At 38.6% G+C, this 22,017-nt stretch overlaps 1 protein-coding gene across 1 annotated transcript in view; it reads right to left on the reverse strand.

Moving 5' to 3' along the window:
• The window catches only part of Abcb5 (ATP binding cassette subfamily B member 5), a 94,711-nt gene that overhangs the window by 67,325 nt on the left and 5,369 nt on the right, over positions 1–22,017 (reverse strand). The window contains exons 3-7 of the mRNA XM_021179221.1: positions 17,626–17,683; positions 12,973–13,123; positions 7,610–7,664; positions 3,301–3,492; positions 3,044–3,215 (exon numbers count right to left, since the gene is read on the reverse strand). Of these exons, the coding sequence (XP_021034880.1) occupies positions 3,044–3,215; positions 3,301–3,492; positions 7,610–7,664; positions 12,973–13,123; positions 17,626–17,683 (628 nt within the window). The remainder of the gene's footprint in view (positions 1–3,043; positions 3,216–3,300; positions 3,493–7,609; positions 7,665–12,972; positions 13,124–17,625; positions 17,684–22,017) is intronic.

A 22,017-nucleotide genomic window follows, 5' to 3' on the forward strand; every position in this document is an offset into this window, starting at 1 on the left:
AGGAACTTCTCTTATGAGTAGAGAATGGTCCTGAAGCCATTGCTATTCATATATGTTGGAATATGGTCAGTAAATGTTTTATCTTTCAACACTAGGAGGTGAGACTTAAAAAAGAAAAAAGGAAGTCATTACTATTTTGGACAGTAGGTGGGATAGTCTGATTTCTTAAAAATTCTGAAACACCAGGTGTCCCTTCCTTTATTATAATCCATTTGTCAATCCTTTGGAGTTTTATTAGTAAAACAGTTCAGTGAGAGGGAAAAACAACAGTACTACATCAAAGCTGGGTGTTTTGTCTTGCTTACTCATGTAACAAACCATTTGTTTCCAAAATACCAAAGTACACTCTATACAACTGGAGTTGATTTGGTGTAGAAGAAGCTTGGGTGGCTGGTGATGTCATGGGATGCCATAAACTGAATACTAATTAATATATTAGTTAGGGTTACTATTGCTGGGATGGAATATCATGGCCATAACCAACTTGGGGAGGAAAGTATTTATTTTGTTCATAGTTCTGTATAACATTTTATCATCAAAAGCAGTGAGGGCAGGAACCTGGGGGCAAGAACTCATGCAGAGCCCATGGAAGGGTGCTGCTTACTGGCTTGCCAGTCTGCTTTTTTATAGAACCCAGGACAATCAGCACAGGGGTGGCACCATCCACAATGGAATGGCCCTCCCACATTGATCACTAATTAAGAAAATGCCTTGGGATGGTGAGATGGCTCAGTGGGTAAGAGCACCCGACTGCTCTTCCAAAGGTCCAGAGATCAAATCCCATCAACCACATGGTGGCTCACAACCATCCGTAACGAGATCTGACTCCCTCTTCTGGTGTGTCTGAAGACAGCTACAGTGTACTTACATATAATCAATAAATAAATCTTTAAAAAAAATTAAAAAAAAAAAAGAAAATGCCTTAAAGCTGGATCTAAATGGAACATTTTCTCAGTTGAGGCTCCTTCTTCTCTGATGACTCTAGCTTGTGTCAAGTTGATATAAAACTAGCCAGAAGCCTGTTATAGTTGTCTCCTGAGAGGCTCTGCCAGTGCTTGACAAATACAGAGGAGGATGCTCTCAGCCAACCATTGGACTGAGCACAGGGTCCCCAATGGAAGAGCTAGAGAAAGGACCCAAGGAGCTGAACGGGTTTGCAGCCCCATAGGAGGAACAACAATATGAACCATTACCCTCAGAGCTTCCAGGGACTAAACCACCAACCAAAGAGTACACAGTGGGACCCATTGCTCCAGCTGCATATGTAGCAGAGGATGGCCTTGTCTGTCATCAATGGGAGGAGAGACCCTAGGTCCTGAGAAGGCTCTCTGCCCCAGTGTAGGGGAATGCCAGGGCCAGAAAGTGAGAGTGGGTGTGTTGGTGAGCAGGGAGAGGGGGAGGAGATAGGGGTTTTCGGAGGTGAGACCAGGAAGGGGGATAACATTTGAAATGTAAATAAAGAAAATATCAAAACAAAATAAAAATATTAGTCAGAACAGCTAATCATTTTTTGAGTTTACTTAACAAAGATAACTCCACAGTAGATCACTAGAGGGCAACACCACATTGTGCTAAGCCTTGTACATATTAACTATTTAGTAAATGCTTGTCAAATTAAACTGAATTGAAGGAGATCATGCACTCCAATGACTCTTGTTATTTAGAGGTAACTTTGGCTCTCACTTGCTTTCCCTTCAGTTAATGTAGCAGTGGAACTTAGATCCCCTCTGCTGCATCTTTACAACTCTGTCCACTTTTCACATGAGAGGATAAGGTTCTGCTCTTAGTAACACATTCTGGGCTTTTTTTCCCTATTGAATGATCCTCATTTCATACAAGCTTGAGATAAAGATGAGGATTACAAGGTTAACAGGAGAAGCCTGACTATCACAGACCTGCTGTCTAATGCTCTTCAGTGGGATAGCCTCTGCTAGGTTGTCCATCTTCCTCTAAGCAACCACTCACTCACATGCCTGTGGACAACCCACTGAAACATATTGAGTCACAGGCACAAAAGACATGAAAGGAGAAGGGTGATTAGTCTGGAAGATAAAGAGACAGAGAGTTAGAGTGGGCAGAGCAACAAGAAAGGCAATGGTGAGAATGTGATAAACTACATTTTATACATATATGAATGAATCCCATTGTTATGTACAGTAGAAAACTTAAAAGGTCTGTTGTCTAAATACCCAAGCTTCCTTTTAAGAAAACAGTCAATTACAGAATATTTTTATTGATAGAAATCTTTGATTGAACTTGTATTATCCTGATAGCAAGTGAGCCAGGAAATTTTGTGGATTTGATTTTTGAAAATTGAGTATTACAAAATTAAAAGCATAGAGTCTTTGATGTGATGGGAACATATAATGGACAACTATGGAGATATGATTTTGAGAGATATTAGGGATACTTGGGCTGCTGGAAAATGAACACACACATACACACATACACACACACACACACACACACACTTCACCAGATTATAAACAAGATTATTATCTTCTGTTATGTGCACTAGAACACTGCTCAGAATGCAATTGAGAATGCAAATACAAATTTGTTTAAAGACATGAACTATGTTTACTTAGATGTTAACATATTTTCTAAATCATTTAAAGGCATGTACAATGTAAACTTGAGGAGACCGCTATCAACCAACACTTTCAGGGTATGACTTGGGGATTTTTCCCTTCCATTCTATCCAGTACAATAAACTACAATGCCTTCATTGAGGGGGATTATAATATACAAGACTCCCCTTGCAACAACTAAATGTCCAATATGTAATATCATCCTCTATCTGTGCTATCATTTGAAGTAGTACTAGGCTATTTTTCTATTAGTAAGATATTAATGAAAAATTATATGTTAAACATGTAATTTAAAGGCCTAAAGATGAGTATTGGTTAAAAGATCAGAGGTTGCTAAACTCTCTTATACTCTGGGACATGCAGAATAAATAGAAGTACCCATGTCTCTTTTGTAGATTTGGTAAGCATTGTGCTCCTTCTTCTGCTGCCAGTACCAGGACTAGCTTGCTTACCCTAGAGCACAGTGCCGATGAAGCCATTATGAGAGGAGATGTAGACAGAACCACCAGGGAGAGTTTCCAGCTTTTTATCAAACTTATCACCAGGCCAATAGAAAACCCAGATATGTTCTGAAACATCAGAGGGATCTTATCTCCAATACCATCACAGAGTTTGCTGATGTCACTGCAACAGAGAAGTTCCTGTGGTTCAGTTAAACTCAGACTGTGTGTTAACACCAAGGCCACACAGACACTCCTCCTTCCCTTACCCAGTCATGCGGGTGTTAAGTTCACAGATGTCACTGCCATCAAACCAGCTGATGTCTTGTGCCAAAATTGAATGAAAAAACTGTTTTCGGATTCTTGTGGTTTGCCGGGCTGCAGTTATGACCCAGAAGGAAATCTGTACATAGCCAAAAATGAGGGCAGCTGCTCCTATTCCAATATAATATAGAGTCAACCTGAGGGAAGATGACTGAATATTAGGCAGGAACACAGCTTCCCCCCTAAGTAAGACAAACAAAGTAAAAACCATAACCAACAATGCTACCCAAAATAGAAAAGAAATCTAATATTTGGTAAAATTTATTCTGGAATGTAGAAATCACTCATGACAGAATGAACAAATATTGACTAGTATTTAAAATTTCCCTTAAGACATATAGATCATATCTTTGACATTATTAGTAGAAATTAGTACTTTAAAACATGTTTGTTCTATCTTCTTTTAGTATTTATAATACCTTCAGGTGGGAAAATTACATTGAGGTAATTAAGATAGGTACAAGTGAATAGGAGGGAAAAATGTTCGTATTAATTAATAACTGATAAAGGAAATACCACATATTCTAAAATTCAATGTAAGGAATTTGCATTAAGCTAATATGTTCAAAAGTTAAACTTTGTGGGTGGTCATTTTAGAACTCATAATAACGCAGAAGAATAACTGAAAGTAGTTTTAACACCTAACTAGGAGGACAGGTAGAAACAGGGTCATTTAATAACCACATGTGGGAAACGCACTACATGAGGTTCTAAAGAAGCATTCTGATGGAAAGGCAGACAAAACACAAAGAGAAAGAACTTCAGGTGTACTAGAAGGGTATCAACAGGGTGTAGACCTCAGAATAATTGGTGGAAAAGCATAAGTTGGAAGAACTAATACAGATAATAAAGTGCTGAAGAAAAGTTTCTTTGATGAATTAATACTACTGCTGAGATCTAAACTGTGAAACAAAGTTAATTGTTAAAAACTAGAGAGAGGCGCTAGCAAGATGACTTAGTGGGTAAAGCCTAGCTGACAACCTGAGTTTGATCCCTTAGAACCATACAGTAGAAGGAAAGAACTGATTCCCATGGATTGACCTCTGACCTCCATACATGTGGCATGGCAAATAAATGATCTCATCTTGCTAAATAAATAAATAAATGTAAATATACTTACATATAAATATATAAACATGAATGTATATAAATATATAAATATAAGTGTATATAAATATATATAAATATGTATAGCATGTATATGACAAATATACATTTATACACACACACACATACACACACACACACATATATCAAAGAACATTCTAGGGAGAGAGAAGTTCTTTCTGGGATGGTCCAAGAACATGTCTAGTTGATAAGGCAGGAGAATATTGCACAGCACAGGCCTTTAGAGACCATGTACTCTTTCCATTTATTCCAAGGGAAATGAAGGATCATCAGAACAGACATACATAGGACGGCCCTACTGTGTAAAAGACCATTCTGGCCTCTTTGTGGAGAATTGGTAGATGTGATGATAGCAATGGAACCAGGAAGTCACTGCAATGCACCATGGGAAAAGGATAAGGACTTAGATGAGAACTGTGGCACCTAAACTACTGAGCCTGATGACCTGAGTTGGATTCTTGGAGCTCACATTGTAGGAGAGAATTGCCTATCACAAGATGTCCATTGACTTAACCATGTTCATAGTGACACATGTACACACACACATACACACACACACACACAGAGAAATTAATATACACATTAAATAAATAAATAAATAAATAAATAAAAGAATTTTTAAAAATTGCACATAGTCTAGTTATATATTTGGAAATACAAATTGTCAGATGAATGGGACCTTCAGGCAAATAGTCTTTGTTATAAAGACTACCATGAGCCTGTAAAGTAAAACAACCCCTTCCTCACTTTGTTTCTACCCCATTAAATTCCATATACCTTGAGAATATGTCTCCACTCTTGACTGCCAGCCTGTACACCCACCCTTGAGGTCAGTGCCAGTCATGATCCCTATCAGAGAGGGAGAATCTGCTCTCTCAGATGGGCCTCTGGTACCTTTGGCGAAACTCTCTTTGTGTGGAGTCTCATCTGTAGCACCCTCCCTGAACCAGATTGATCCCGCTGGGTGTTTTGATTTCTCAGTGCTTTTCATTTCTTTGTATTTTGTGTTCATAATGATAAGGCAATCTTTGTTTAATACACCCTTCCTAACAAAGTTACCAACAGAACAGGACACAAGGAACAAAGCAGGAGAGACACCAAGGATGACTTCCTGGCTTTTGGCTGACCAATGGGGTCAGCAGAATGCTCTTCGCAGACATGGGGAGCTGGGAATAGGACAGACTTTCAGACATTACCAAGAGTTCTGGTTTAGACATATTAAATATGCTGAAATGGTAGACCGAAAATTGAAGGGTTACAGAAGTCACTAGGTTGGAGATTTAAATTTGAAAGCTATAGCTTTCAGGCAATAATTCTAGCAAACAGGCTGAGCAAACCACTATGGGGGTCCTAAAATGTATGTAGGAGAGTTGGACCCAGAACAGCCAGGATAACTTTAAAAAGGAAATTGTTCTGGGACTGAATTTCTGAATTTATTTACTTATGAACTAAAATAATACTGTAGTTAAAAAGGTATGGTACTAGCATAAAGATAGATGCATCTATAATTCAGAAACTAGAGTTAACCCTTACAGACAATAAATTTAAATTCATCAAAATGTAAAACATTTGTACTTCAAAAGAACCATTTAAGTAAATGAAGACTAGCCACGGGCTGCAAGAAAACAATTGTCTATCAAATCTGAGAAAGAATATATATTCAGAATTTATAAGATCTCTTTCATCTCAATCATAAGACAATGCTACAGTTTTAAAAATGGGTACTTCACAGAACATCAGTCAGTAGGTGTACCCAGATGTACTCACAGAATCCATGAATAATGATACAGACTGCGGAAGTGAATTTAGAATTTACTTAACTTCAATTAGTTTGTATCTCTGTAGATACATGTGGCTGTGGCTCACATTCTAGACACTGCATAGTGGCATATTCTCATGACTTGGCCATTGGATGGAGGTTAAAGAGGAGGATCACGAGTTCAAGGCCAGCTTGAGCTCCATGGAGAGTTCTAAGTCCCAGTAATACAGATCCTATTTTAACCAAAGCAAGTAAACAGAGCTAAGGAAATACTAGATATCACTCTGGTCTGTTTGAAGACTTCAAATATTTTAGTGAGAAAAATATGAAGAGACCAGTAAAGATGGAACATTTAACTCAGCATGTGGTAGATAATAAAGTCAAGTCTACTGTTACCTCATAATTTACAAAACAGAATGCCTTTATAAACTTTTAATTTATTCAGACATTGAGATTGTAAATCTGGATGGAACTTAGTCTCAATTAGTCTTTATTATTATTTTTTAATTTTTATTTTCAAAATTATTTGCTTCACTGTATTAATTTAATCCATGTGCCTTCTCGCCTTCCTTTTTTCTCTTAATGACGCTGAGGATCAAACCCAAGGCCTTACACATGCTAAGCTCTTCTAGTAAATTCTAGCATTAGCACATCTTTTCACATTTAAAACCTATTTAAGTAGCATTTTCATATAACGGTTGGAAAGAAAAACAATTTTTAGAAAAGGAAAAAGAATCCTCCATCCTCTAAGAGATGTGCTTTTAGTTCTAGGAACAAAACTCTCTGTCATAAAGTCACAGATCCTCACAGCTTTTGGGTTGGTGACAAGTTTGTCAAATACAACTCAGAGAAGATGGCTACATGCCTTTTATTGTTCCAATGTTTATGTGATATATGTTATGTGATAAACATTGCTAATGCTGATCTTTGCACACACATGTGTGAATATATGTGTGTGCAAAGATCAGCATTAGCTTTTTGTCTTTCCTTGCCCTCCATCTTATTTTTGAGGCCAGTCTTTTCCTAAGCAGGAGTTTACTGATCCCTGTCTTGCTCATGAGCTCCAGGGATCCTCTGTCTCTCCCCCTAGTGCTGAGTGCCTGGCTTTACCTGGGTGGTGGGAATCTGATCTCAGGTCCTTCCACTTGCACAGCCAGCACCTTACTGAATGAGCCAGCTCCCCAGACTCATACCCTTTAAATAGATTGGGAAAAATATGTACTAAGTATACTATCTATGGAACGGAAGAAAAGCACAGGTTTACTTTAATTATGCATAATATAAATGATTAAGGTTTTTAGTTCTTTCTTACAAGTATTGGATAAAGCACCACGCAAGAAGTAGGAACTTAATTTATTTGGACTTACACAATGATATCTTCATTCAGCTTTTCTTGAGTCTGAGAACAGTTCTGATATTTAGCTGTAAAAAAAAGATTTGTTTTTTAAATTATAAAGGAAATTGTTACCCAAAATGTTTCATAATTTTCCCTCCTAACCAAATGCACAATTTTTGTTTGTTTACTTGCTTTTATAGAAAATGAAATCAGTGCCACGGGATCATGATTCCTTCCTGCCTATGTTTTTAAAGGAGAACTTGCAAGAACTATCTCTTCTTTCAAGAATGTTTCCCCACAGTGAAAGCTAAGAGGCAACACTGCCCTCATGGCTCACACCTGGAAAGAATTCCCTAGGATACCTTCAACAATCAGCTGACAGACGAGAGAGTTACTGTTGTGGATAGCCCTGGGGCTAATTATATTTGATGTTAAATCTGTTCTCCTGTGAGGGCTTTTGAACAAGGAATGAGTCAGCACTCAGGTGATTTCCTGTAAACCTGCTTCCTACCTTAATTTATAAAATAAAGGAGAACTGATGATTGGGCAGATAAAAGGGAAGGTGAAACTGAAGGTGAGGGAGAGAGGAAGGAGAAAATGGAAGAGGGAGAGGATGCAGAGGAGGAGGAAGAAGAAAAGTGGAGCAGAAGCACATGGCCTGGAGAAACCGCAAGTTCTAAAGGGTCTCATAGATGTGGAAGATGATAGAGTAGTGGTAGATCTGCCCATTCTAGGCGCACAGCATGTAATCTTATTAACTGTGTTGTGTTTTCATTGCCGGGGCATATCTGGGTTGGAGAGATTTATTGCAACAAGTTACAGCAACAGAATCTCATTTTCTACTCAAGGTTATACATTTTAGAATTAAATTCAACATGTCCTCAAGAGTGACTTAGAAAGTTCAAGAAATGGAAGTATATATGGGGAAGTTCTAAAAGTTGTTACATATGGTAAAAACATTATTGAAATATAGGTGGTTATCACCAAGGGAACTAATAGCAAAACTGTTTCAAACAATCTTTGCTTATGAGTCTTTGATGCAAAATTTTCTTTGTGTCTTCTGGAAAAATATCACCTACTCTTAAAATTATCCAAAGTCCTGACTTAACCAACAATACAAAACCATAGGCAGTACCTAATGTTACAATTTTCTTTAATAAACCTCGTAATAAACATTTGGAAAAAACCCCACAGACTTTAATATTCTTCATTTTTCATATCATATAATAATGTCTGTGAATTTATTTATATGTGAATAGTTATCTCCTTCATGTCATTTATGGAATCATGATGCATAATTTTAATTAGCCAATTTCAAAAATTAAAATCGATGCAGAAAGAACACAGATAATAAATCTTAATAGAAATGTTAACTGAGATTTAACTCAGCTACTAAAGATAATCTGTACTCTTTCTAAAGTGTTATCACACTGACGTAGAAGTAGTGTAATCTCAATTTGAGATTATATCAATAGAACTAGTCAATGCAAAAGTTCAATGTTTATATAGAAAGGAACCTCTAATTAATGATAATATTTTATTTTGTTTGTGGGAAATAATTCTTTTATTATCCTCCAGAAAAGTAACATCAGTAATTAGCACAACTATTGTTAAAATGTTAAAAGAATAACCTTTCATATTCCTACCTCTCTCTAAACATTTATATTTATTTTCTGTGTATGAGTGTATTGCCTGCATGTATATACATACCCTACTTGCATGGAGATCAGAAAAGGGCATCAGTTGCCCTGGAACTGTGGTGTTCTGGGATAAAATCCTCTGCAAAGCCAGCAAGTGCTCTTAACCACTGAGCCATCTACCCAGCCCCTGAACATCTCTTTAATGTATGATATAACAATAATATTCAAGAAACTTACTTAAATCTAAACTGCTCTTACGTTTACCATAGTGATGGTTAATCATGACTGACATCTTGATTGGGTTGACAATGCTGGGGAAACTAGTAAAGCAAATTCTGAGTGAGTCTGTGAGGGCATTTTCAGGGACAAGTGACATAAGAGAAACAGCTGGAGGGGAAGCCTACTCAGAATGCAGGCAGTGCCATCCAACAGGGGCCAGTATGAGACAAAAGCAGAAGAAAGAGGTGGCCACTGGCTCAGGCTTATTCTCTGCTCTCTTTGCCTCTTATCTACCAGGAGGTAAGCACTTTTGCTTTCCTCTGCACACTGCTACATCCATTCTCTATGATTCTGCTTCATCACAGGCCCATGGCAGTGAGCCATTGTACTGTGGGCCCAACCCTTCTAAACCAATAGCCAAAATAAAGCTTTCTTCCTTTTAATTTGTTGACATCATATTTGTTTGCTTGTTTAGTGTGTGTGTGTGTAGGTCAGAATACAACTCTCAAGAGTTAATTCTTTTCTTCTACTTTGTGGATCTTGGAGATCAAATCTAGGTCATCAGATTCAGCAGCAAGTACCTTGACTCACTGAGCCACTTCACTTGCCCTGTGTCAAGTATTTTGCCACACTGAGAAAATATACCACAGCAGTATCTATTACATGTGCACTAACTGTTCCGACCCAAAGCAAGTGTCTTACCTACTTTTATTGCTATGGCATGACATCATTACTATGACAACTTGTAAAAGAAAGCATTTAGTTTGAGGTTCATGGTTCCAGAGGGTTTAGAGTCTATGACCATCATGTTGCAGAGTACGGTAGCAGGCAAGAAGGTATGGTGCTAGAGCCGGAGCTGATCACAGCTGATCCACAAGCATGAGGCAGAAAGATGGTGGAATGAAGGAGGATGGAGGGAAGTAAGGATGGGGAGAGAGAAAGGGAGAGAGAGAGAGAGAGAGAGAATTGAAAGTGGAGTGGACTTTTGAAAACTCAAAGCCCACCTCCAGTGACACACTTCCTTCAACAAGACCACACCTCCCAATCCCTCTCAAACAGTTCCACCAACAGGGAACTGGGGATTCAAGTACATAAGTCTATGGGGGTGATTCTCATTCAAACCATGACATCAAGTAAGATAATCAGTTATGGAATACCTCAAACAAAATGAATACTCCTAAAAAGACTGCCTTAGGCTGCTGGGTTGATCATTGCATCACTGAGACAGAGTAGACAATCAGTAAATATCTACTTAGTAAATTTATGAATCAATATGCACAACAATATTTAGCATATACCACCACTAAATTTAGCTTATATCACTTAAATACAAATGTTTTTGTGTTGATAGCACAGAGGTCCTTTTGCCTGCAGATCACTAGGGAAACCAGGAATGTTAAACATATAGGGGCCTCTCCTCAAAGGAGGAGATAAAATACCTGTTTTCCTATCCAGAAAGCTGGGACTGGTTATTGTTAATGATCCAATGACCATTTTGCTATCTTCATGACCCTTTTACTATAGAGGTGACCTCACTTAACTCTCCAGAATGTTTATTCCAGACTCTCCTGCTAGACTTTTATCTTTAGCCATAGAATTCACCTTCATGGTCATATATAATTTGTAAAGGAGTTTCTAATTAGTCACACTGTAAGCTTTATTGTGCATCTGGAATTGGAATGATTGTTGCCTGGAAACCTCTTCCCCCATCCCCCAAATTGTACTGTGTTTTAAATATGCTGGCAATGAACTGCCTGGCATTATATACCTCCTGAAGTCTGATCCAGGCTGATGAAGTCAATCCAAACTGAGTTTTCATCTCTTTGCAGGCTCAGTTCCCTGTCTGGGTTTGCCTCATAATTTTTTGCATATACATTTTATGGTGTATGTGTGTTGTATCTATATGTGTGTTTATAGGTGTGTGTGCCTACCTACATGGAACATGTCAGGTGTCCTGCTTGATCACTCTCTACACTTTTCCTTTAAGACATGTTCTCTCACTGAAGGAGCTAGGCTGTTAATAATCCCCTGTTTCTGCTTCCCCAGCATTGGGGTTACAGGCGTTATGTGTGTACACTGCCCCCCCCCAACATTAGCATCATGAGTGTTCTTACGTGCTGAACTCTCTCCAGCCTCTATAAAGAACAAACTTTTAATTTTACTCACATATTTAGTTCTGTTCTGTTTATATAACTAAAATGACAAAAATTTCATAACTGTTCAGGGAGGAAACAATCACTTGGGAAGGCACAGAGACTGAAGCAATGGGTTAGTTCCATTCAGATAAAAGGGAAACACTTGAAATATCAGCCAGGGAGTAGAAAATGAGAGGCATGATATATTTAAAATCAAGTAGGGAGGCACACCGCAAAAGCTAGGTAAGTGTCTAAGAGATGGTACAGGTTTTAACGAGACATTTGTCCCAGTTGCAATAAATAGCTTATAAGGATACTGACTTTGGAATACATATGTAAAGTTGAAGAATTACTATATTTAAAGTATCCATTAAACCACAGCAGATCTTTAGTACATCCATGCACAGGACAACCTTTGGAGCTATACACTAAGTTAAATGCTGCCTTAAAAGACCTTATAGTCTAAGTTAAAGCCACCTTAAAGGACATCACCTTGAAGTTGTGTGAGGGATGTGATGCAGGAAAGATGCTCACCAACATGAGGGACATGAAAACATGCTTTCAGGTTCTTTTCTAGGGCTCTTCTCTTCTTTGCTATTGTTTAAGTATTTGATTTTAGCAAAATACGTTTCTGTATGTTCTTTGCTGCCTTTGTACTGAATTATGACTGATAATACCACATATGTCCATCTCTAGGTAAAGACCCCAAGAAGCTAGTGAATGGAAAGGTTTAGTCACAACTAACTCTCTGATCTCTCTTCTTCATAAGGAGACATTATGGAGGAATGATGCAAATGGGCCATGCTTTTGACTAATTGCTGATACACGCACCACTATTCTCAGAATATTATTAAAATTTCTAGAGACAAGATGACCTGCAGAGGATCTCAGATGATTCTTTTTTTTTTTTTTTAATAAATGTCTTTTTTTTTTAAAGATTTATTTCTTTTATTATATGTAAGTACACTGTAGCTGTCTTCAGACACTCCAGAAGAGGGCGCCAGATCTCGTTACGGATGGTTGTGAGCCACCATGTGGTTGCTGGGATTTGAACTCTGGACCTTCGGAAGAGCAGTCGGGTGCTCTTACCCACTGAGCCATCTCACCAGCCCCTCAGATGATTCTTATCCATCAATAAACAGCCTTTGGACTTCAGCTACAGCACTGGATGTTTCCTCTCTCTCTTCCTTTTTAGTTTCTCTCCACCACTGTTATATATCCAGACACACATCTTACTGGTGATTTTTCTGAAGATCTCTCATACAGACCTTGGTTATTTAGTATCAAGTAATGTAGACAAGTACAATATTATATAAATATTATTTTCTAATAATCTATAAGCTCAATGTCTGATTACTTTTTTAATGTGATTGAGTCATACAGAAAGATCTTGCACTTACTTCTGTTAGTTTGTACTAGGCATCCATTAATTAAATGATCACTTATTTCTCCTAAAACCAGGGACATTAAAGGAACGGTGGCTCCATTTATCATGGATGCTAGTATTCCCAGGGTCATGAGGACAATGTCCAGATTATCAGCAAAGCGGAACTGAGAAAACAAAGTGTGAAAATGTTACTGTTGTAAAACACAAGCAAAACTGCCAGCCATAACAAATATTACCTAGCCAACAGACCATGAGATTAGATCAATTGTCAAACCATGGGTGTGCATTTATTTCTACAGGAAAAAGCAAACAAGTACCCAGTCTTAGCTCTGAAAGATTCACATCAGGATTTGAGTAGGTGCTGAAAAATAAACCAGCCCGAAAAACTCAAACTATATGAAAATATACTTCAGATCCCATGTGGGAGTGACTCCAAAGCTTATTTTAAAGGACTTGATGAAAAGCTGATCAACACATTTTTGTTCATGAGCATTATTTCATCACCATCAGTAATTGTAAACATCCAGCTGGTAATATGTTATGAAATTATATGTTTCATTTTTATTTACAGTTCCTTACATTAAATTTGTTCTCAAATAATGCCTATCTTGTAAACAAGGGTGAATAATTATTTACAGGAATGTCTGTAGTAAGATGGGGTGTCTGAAAGCCAAACATTGAATGCTCCATCTCATATCAAGTCCCCAGAATACCAATCTAAAACCAAACCATGAATGGCAAGTGTCATGGGTGTTCAAGAGAGGAGGATTATAATGTAATGTTTACTGAAATGCATTGGATTTGAATAACACCACACACAGTACTATTCTGTGTATGCCAATTGTATTTTTGTTCACTCATTGTGACATCTCAGCAGTAATTATGAAGTAATGACCATATAATTTTTCAGTACTACATATGATACATGGGTGTCTGCTCCCCTGCTTTTCACCAGCATAGTGTGTTATCTTGTTTTTTAAATTAAAAAAAATTGAGAATTTCATGTATGGATATATTTAATTTACATAATTCTCACCCCTTCCTCTTCCCTTCCCAAGTACTCTCATGTCACCCCAAGTCCCTCTTGAATTCATAATTTCTTCTATAATTATTATTGTTACACATACATATACACACACTCACACATGCATACACACACACACATGCACATACCACATCCAGAAATCCAAACACTACTAAATACATTACTGTTGCCCACATGTACATGTGTTTAGAGGTCTATTGTATTGTTGATAAAGTTATGCATATTCTGATGCTTCCTAGATTTTTAATTTTTGAAACAGATGTGTTTTGTTGTGAGAGATAATTTTGATTGTCAATTTGACACACCTGAGATGAGAAAACCTCAACTGAAGAATTGTTTTCATCAGACAGGCCTGTGGGTATATCTATGGGGACATTTTTTTTTAAATTGGTGATTAATGTAGTGAGACACCAAATCTTTTGGGTTCAGACTCCATCTTAGAGAACCTGGCCTAAGGTTGAACGCAAGTTAACTAACAGGCTAGTACCTAGCACCAATTTCCAGGCTATCCCCCAATAAGACCTGCATCTCCAGGTTATTCCCCCAACAAATCCAATGTCTAGCACCAGTTTCCAAGTTATTGTCCAACAAATCTGCACCTCCAGGTTACAAGCCTGCCCTTGCCTAATAACCACCAGAAAACTACCACGAGGAAAGCAGAAATTAGGTTTATGGTTTGGCTTCCAGCACCAGCCAATTATGTTAAAGGCCATAATCCCCCCCCCCCCACATCAGATATGTACCATACCCCTTCTTGCCTCTATAAATGCTTGCCTAAGACTAGGCTTAGGGCTCCATCTTCCTCCTGTGTCAGGGTTAGCGGGGAGCCCAAGCTCTAGCTTAAATAAAGAAACCCGAATGTGATTACATCAGATTTGGCTCCTTGGTGGTCTTTTGGGGTTCAGGAACGTTTTATGACACACCAGTAGGAAGGTCCAGTCAACTGTGGGTATAACCATACCTAGGCAGGTGGGCCTGGGCTCTTAAATAAGTTATCTGAAATGAGTCTGAGAACAAACCAGTGAGCGATATTCCTCCTTGGATTTACTTCAAGCTTCTGCTTCCATTGATGATGGACTATAAGATGTAGACCAAAATAAACCCTTTCCTCTCCAGTTTCTTTTTTGCTATGATGTTTATCACATCAACAGAAACCAAACTATAACAGTTACTATATCACTGACAACTAGAGATTAGTGTTGGAGAGATGTCTAAGAAGATGTGCATGACAGTGTTCTTTGAACAAAATTCCAAATGTGTGTGTTGGCATGTTTTCTACTATATGCAGGCTTTACATAGTAATTATGTAAAAGCCTTTCATACCACCTTGACTTTTCCATGTCCTATAACTCAAGTGTGTGGGCTTCAGCAATAGGATTTTAGTATGGAGTTCTGGAGAGAAACCAAGTACAGTGCCAATATCTTGTAATGTTTGGGGGAGGGCTATGGGACCCCAAGTGACCAACAATGTGAAAAAAATGCACCAAATTCCGGGCACTAGGATTTCTGTTTGATAACCCATGCCACCCCAAGGCGATATTGTCCCTTTATTGTAGGGTAGTAACTTCATTTAAACTTTTTTTATACATACATACATACATACATATATGCATGCATGCATACATACAAACATACATACATAAATGCATACATACATACATACATATAAGTTTCTACAGTAGTAGGTGTTCACATGATATTTTAAAAACTTTTTAGAGTGATTTATATATTTTCCCCAATATTCTCTCACCTACCCTGTCCTATCATACACCACTCCCAGCCCTACTCAATGCTTTTTGCTCCATTGAAAGCTTTATCACTTCTGGCTGATGTTAACAGTGTTAGAAGGTTCTATTTCAGCTACTGGGTGAGAAAAGTGATCAACAATCCTACCCAACTGTAAACTCTGTGAGTTACAATAGCTGTCTTGGCAAGAGATGTCTGATAGTAGGTAGTACAATAGTGGTACACACATCATAGACATAACCAGCCACTTTCTGATTGGATTTTAAGACTGTTGTATAAGACATAACTCATGCATGGCACAGTCAACTGGGAAAAATCCAGTGGCTTGGTTGGTTACAGACTTTAGGGTAGAGCTAAACTATGAAACTATAATTCTGCTCAATTGATATAGTATTGAGCTGTCCCCCACATTCTATATTTATATCCATTGATTAGTGCATTTCTCAACTCTCATCAGAGAAACTAATTTTTAAAATAGATGGTAATTCAGACAGCAACACAGCAACACACCATTGGTAAATATGCTGAGGAGAAGAGACTGGAATGTTTGGCTCTAAGTGGGACTCTTAAATCATAAGGTATCCTCTTTCCAAGGCTCAGAGATCATGGTGGAAGAGGAAGCAGAAAGGTTCTAAATGGATATAGTATTAAACATCCAGAGGGCATGGATGAGTCCACCAAAGCAGTACTTTATAGACATGGCTAAGCTATGGCACACATGAACTCTCGGTGGTTGGGCCTGCACAAGACCTGTACAAGAATAAACCAGATAAAATCACAGCAGAGTTAGGAAAGATCCATGAAGTCCTATTCCTAGCTCAGGAGCCATTGGCAAATGATGGCTTCCTGGAATGGGAGAGGCAGCTTTTTTTATGCATGATGCTCCTGGATGATGAATGCTCCAAATGATGACCCTATATCCATGTACATACTGGCAGCACCAAGTGGACACAGTGGAGTTTTATAAAAGGACATATGAGGGAGAGGAGGGGCAGTGATGGGATGGAATAGGGAAAAAAAAAAGAGAGAATTGGCGGATTTGATCAAAATTCATTGTATGCATTAATAAAGTTCTGAAAGAATAAAAAAGATTAAAGAGGCTATTTGAAAAAGAAAATTTATACTAACAATACAAATTAATGCTTATATATTGGAACTTTTTCAAGTGTAAACATAGTAAAAGTTGAACATAACTGTCCATACTGTTGATCACAGTTGGGTAGCATTTATGCCCCATCACATCCCAAATTTTATGCTTCTGAAAGCTGATATCATTGCTCAGAGACTGCATGTTTTTCTTATCTTTTACTGTGAAACTTTGATATTCTTTTATTCTGTCATTTTGGAAAGTCACTGTGGTGGTTTGAATTATGACACCTGTAGACTCATATATTTAAATGCTTAGTCAAAAGGTGTAGTATTGCTTGAAAGAGTTGAAGGATTAGGAGGTGTGGCCTTGTTGTGGAAGTGTATGACTGGGGGTAGGCCTTGAGATATCAAAAAAAAAAAAAAAAACGCACAAAAGGCCCAGTGTCTCTTCCTCTCTCTTCCTGTGGATCAGGATGTAGCTCTGAACTACTTATCCAACACTACACCTGCCTGCCACTGTGACCCCTGCTGTCATGCTCCCTGCCATGAAGATAATGACTGATTCTCTGAAACTGTAAGCAAGTCCTAGTTAAATGCTTTTCTTTTATAAGCATTGCCCTTGGCCGTGGCTTCCCTTCACTGCAATAGAACACTGACTGTGGCAGATACTATGATAAATCCTTTTCTATTTCTTTTTTTTTTCACATAGAAGATGTAAACTACCAAATAAATGAGAACATCCCCACAATTTTCTGATGCACACACTTGTGTCCTGGTTTTACTTACTATCTCAATAGGTCCAACAGCTTGATTTCCGGCTTTAGGTAGTTGTTCTTGCAGAGGTCTGAAAAATAAATTGGAAGATAGAAAAGGTACAATGTGAACAGAATTTGTATAATTTCCCAATGAACGTTTTGCCAAAGTGTGCCAGAGAAATACCACTTTTGGCAGCAAGATCATACAATTTACTAAATGTGAAAAGCAGATTTAATGACAGGAAGTAGAAATGTTTGAAGTTGCCTGTGGCTGTCTGTATAGAAGTGAGTACATACATCTGGAGTGATAATGGTTAAATTGTGTTAAAATATACGTAGCAGATGCCACCTTCATAACCACTGTAAGTGACAACGAGACCACCGAATGCATCTTTCACGCCTCCCATAGAACTCTTTTCATCACAATACCAATTCCCAGTGCCTATTGAACACTTTTCCTTGTCCCATTCTGCTTTCCCAGCCACCATTCTGCTTCTTGTCTCTATGAATCCGACAACTGTAGTGACTTAGCTGAGCGAAATCATACAGTACTTCCACTTTTGTGATTGGCATAATGTCTTCTAGGCTCATCTTGGAATCACTCACTTAGCAGGATAATTTCCTCCGTGCTGCAGTGGAATCCCTCTCCACTATTTAAGGTGGATTGCTATTCTCACTGGAATGCATGTCCTGCTCACATCAGTCAGCACCCACTAGGATCTCTTCCATGCTTTGACAGTTGCTACCAATTTGTTTATGATTATGAATGTACACTCTGCTTTCAATCTCTTTGGATATATGCACCCAGAAATAGAGTTTTGAAAGAATGCACCAATTATGTTTTTAAATTATGTTTAAAAGATTTTATTTTAGTGTGTGTGTCCCATAGCACATGAATAGAGGGGTAGGGGGATAACTTACTTTTGGGAGTTCTTTCCTTCCAAAGTGGGACCCAGGGATTGAACTGAAGGCATCAGTCTTGCCCAGTAAGCAGTATTATTCATTGATTCACCTTACTAGCCCTGTCTTTAATTTTTTGAGGAAGGCTGTACACTTTACAGCACTTTCCTACCACAGTACATGAGGGGTCTGCTGCTTCACACCTACACCAGCACCTATTCTTGTGTCCTTAGGACAGCAGCATCCTACCAAGCATGAAGAGTCAAATTAAAAAACAAATGGCCTTCTCTAACAAAAACGCTGAAGAGCAGCTGTGATCTTCACAGAAACCGAATTCTGTCAGGTGTGTTGCACGGGATATTCAGAATTTACTTTGAAAATTCCTTAGCACACATTTCAAGGACACTCAAGTGCAGCAAGTGAATTTTGTACATTGAGTTTATATCAAACATGCACAATTCTGAAATACTTAACACATTAAAGACAAGAAGAAAAAGGTATAACTTATGGCAAACTTGTCCTTCCATGTCTTTTCTCCAGCTTTGGAATGTGCAATTTTTGTCACCATGATGAATTCCTTTCTGTGTTCATTCTCCTACCTCAGGTTCATAGTTAATTTATGTACTGACTGGTGTCTAGGAGGAGGCATGGAAAAAAACAAAAAACCCACAAACAAACAAACAAACAAACACCACAGTGCTTTGAAACTGCAAACCCCTTTCCTATGGCCATCCTCTGCTTTTGTCACTTGATAAATTTCATTTGAGGGAAATTTCCCCTGACTTTTACAAGATTTGCGTTGGTTACAACAGACTTCTATCAGAAGCAGGAGAGGAGCCACTGGATGGCTCTCAGTCAGAGGCCACAGGTGTGTAGTTTGGGCACCCAGGTACAGCGAGGTTGTCTTTAGTCTCTGCTCATCGGCCCTGTGTGTTCTCTGCTTGGCTGCAAGCCGAGTTAAGTTAGTGATTCAGTAATTAAGTTTATATGGCCCAAAGCACCCACATTTCTGTTCCTAGCGCCAACTGAGCATTGCCCACCTCGTCAGAATCTTGCCTAGATTTTTAGGACAGAGCCAATCCTCATATCCCTCATAGGAATCTGGCTTTTCAAAACGGTTCATCCTAGACTTTAGTTCTCACTACTTCTAGCATTGTTCTTTAGTCTTGTCTCCTCTAAGGTAAGTCAGCTGTTGTGTAGCTTCTCAGTCCCACCAGGTAACCAGCAAAATTAGCCACCTCCTCACTTCAGTTTTTCCGAGGTATTTTTACTCAATCTATGGTCTACAGCTGTAGTAGACCCACGAGGTCAGTAGTGCCATGACCATTTCAAAGAAGAGTAAATTGAACCAAAGTGAACAGTCCCAGTTTACACAGCTAGAGATTGACCTTGGTGGTAATCCAAAGCTTGAATTTTCATCTACAAAGTCATTATGATGCTGACAAATGTGAACTGAAGATATGGTTTATTTGGTTCACAGGTGATGCTTAAATGCACAAATGAAATCTAAAACAGATTTGTCTCCCCATCACTCCTTCATGCTGCCATCGATGGCATAGAAATCAGAGAAGAAATATTCAGTTTATAAGAAAACAGCTCAACAATATGGGGAAATAACAACCACATCAAAAGATTAAAGGTGTGTGTGTGTGTACAGGTGTGGGATGCAACTCTTGGCTTTCAAAGTATTCCCAATACTTATTTATAAAATTTTAATGATAGCCACAAATTCAGCTTTGTGAAAAAATAGTACAGGTATGTTTCAAATTGGCAAATTAGGCCAGGCATCGTCGCTCACATCTCTAATCCCACATTCAGGAGGCAGAGGCAGCAGATATCTCTGAATTCCAGGCCAACCTGGTCTACATAGTGAATTTCAGGACAGCCCACAGATACATAGAGAGACCTTGTCTCAAAAATCAAAACAAAAGACAAAATAACAGTGAAAAGGTAAATAACTGGACTGGAGGAATTAATCAGTGATTGGGAGCATGCATGGTTCCTCCAGAGTATCACAGACATGGTCCCAGAACCCATACTGGGCTGCTCCAGCTCCAAGGGATTTGACCCCTCCAACCTCCACAGGACACCTGCACACACAGAGACATACACTCATACACATAACTGAAAATAATAAAAATCAATACAAGCCCCACTAAAATAGAATAACCAAATGACCCATCAGTCCCACTATAGTTATGCCTTGAAATTATAACCAATGTGCTGAAGAGTTGTTCTCTGCATGTCCATGTTTAGTGCAGGAGTATTCATATTGCCAAAATCTGAAATGCCTATCAGCAGATGGATACATAAGAAATATGGATACATAGGAAATATTGATACATAACAAATATGGATACAAGTATGGATACATAACAAGTATGGATACATAACAAGTATGGATACATAAATACTGCCATGTAACAAATATGGATGCATAACAAATTTGTGGCATAGATACAGTGTTAGCATTTTGTCTAAGCTCTGCCCCTTCCCCCTCTCTCCCACTGCCCCCCTCTCTCCACATGCTTATGACCGGCCTCTAATTCTCTACTCTTATACTCTCTCTCTGCCTTTCTTTGTCTCTACTACCCTCTCAACTCCTCTCTCTGTGTCCTGAATAAGCTCTTCTATGCTATACTGTCATGTGGCTGGTCCCTCAGGGTAAAGGATGCCTCAGCATGGGCCCTTGCAGGCGTCTCCTTTTCCTACACCTGACTAGACCTCCACCAAACATATTGCTTCTCTTCCTTGAGAGAGGGGGAAGGGGTGAGAGGACAGAGTGAAAGCAAGAAGGCAAGAGAGCAAGAGAAGGTGGAGGGGTTAAGCAGTCCCTTTTATAGTGAGTCAGACATACCTGGCTGTTTCCAGGTAACTATGGGGTGGAGCTTAGACAAAATGTTAACACATAGCACAGTAATATTCCCTTATTCTTATTTATATTTTAAAGATTCATGTATTTTTATTTTATATGTATGTGTATCTTGTCTGAGTACATGTATGTTTATCATGTATGGTGTCTGGTACCCACAGAGGTCAGAAGAGCACATCAGATTCCTTGTTTATGAATCATCAGATGGGCACTGGAAACCAAACCTGGGTCCATTGCAAGAACAGTTAATGATCTTAACTGCTAAACTATTGTTTCACCCCTTATTTCTTTTTTAAAAAGTTTAAAATTTTAATTTTTAAGTCTCTCTCTCCTCTCCCCTCTTCCTCTCTCTCTGTGTATGTACATGTATGTGCAGGTGCTCATGGAGTTGAGAAGAGGGTGTTGGATCCTCTGGAGTTGGGGTTATAGTCAGTTGTGAACAACCCTCTGTGGATACTGAGAACCCAACTTGGATCCCCTGAAAGAACAGTACACACTAAGTTATCTCTCTACCTCTTTCCTGCCTTCCTCCCTCCCTTCCTTCCCTCCTCTTTTCTTCCTTCCTTCCTTCCTTCCTTTCTTTCTTTCTTTCTTTCTTTCTTTCTTTCTTTCTTTCTTTCTTTCTCTCTCTCTCTCTCTCTCTCTCTCTCT

Source organism: Mus caroli, chromosome 12 (genome assembly GCF_900094665.2).
Source record: "Mus caroli chromosome 12, CAROLI_EIJ_v1.1, whole genome shotgun sequence".
In the NCBI taxonomy this organism is placed as follows: Eukaryota; Metazoa; Chordata; class Mammalia; order Rodentia; family Muridae; genus Mus; species Mus caroli.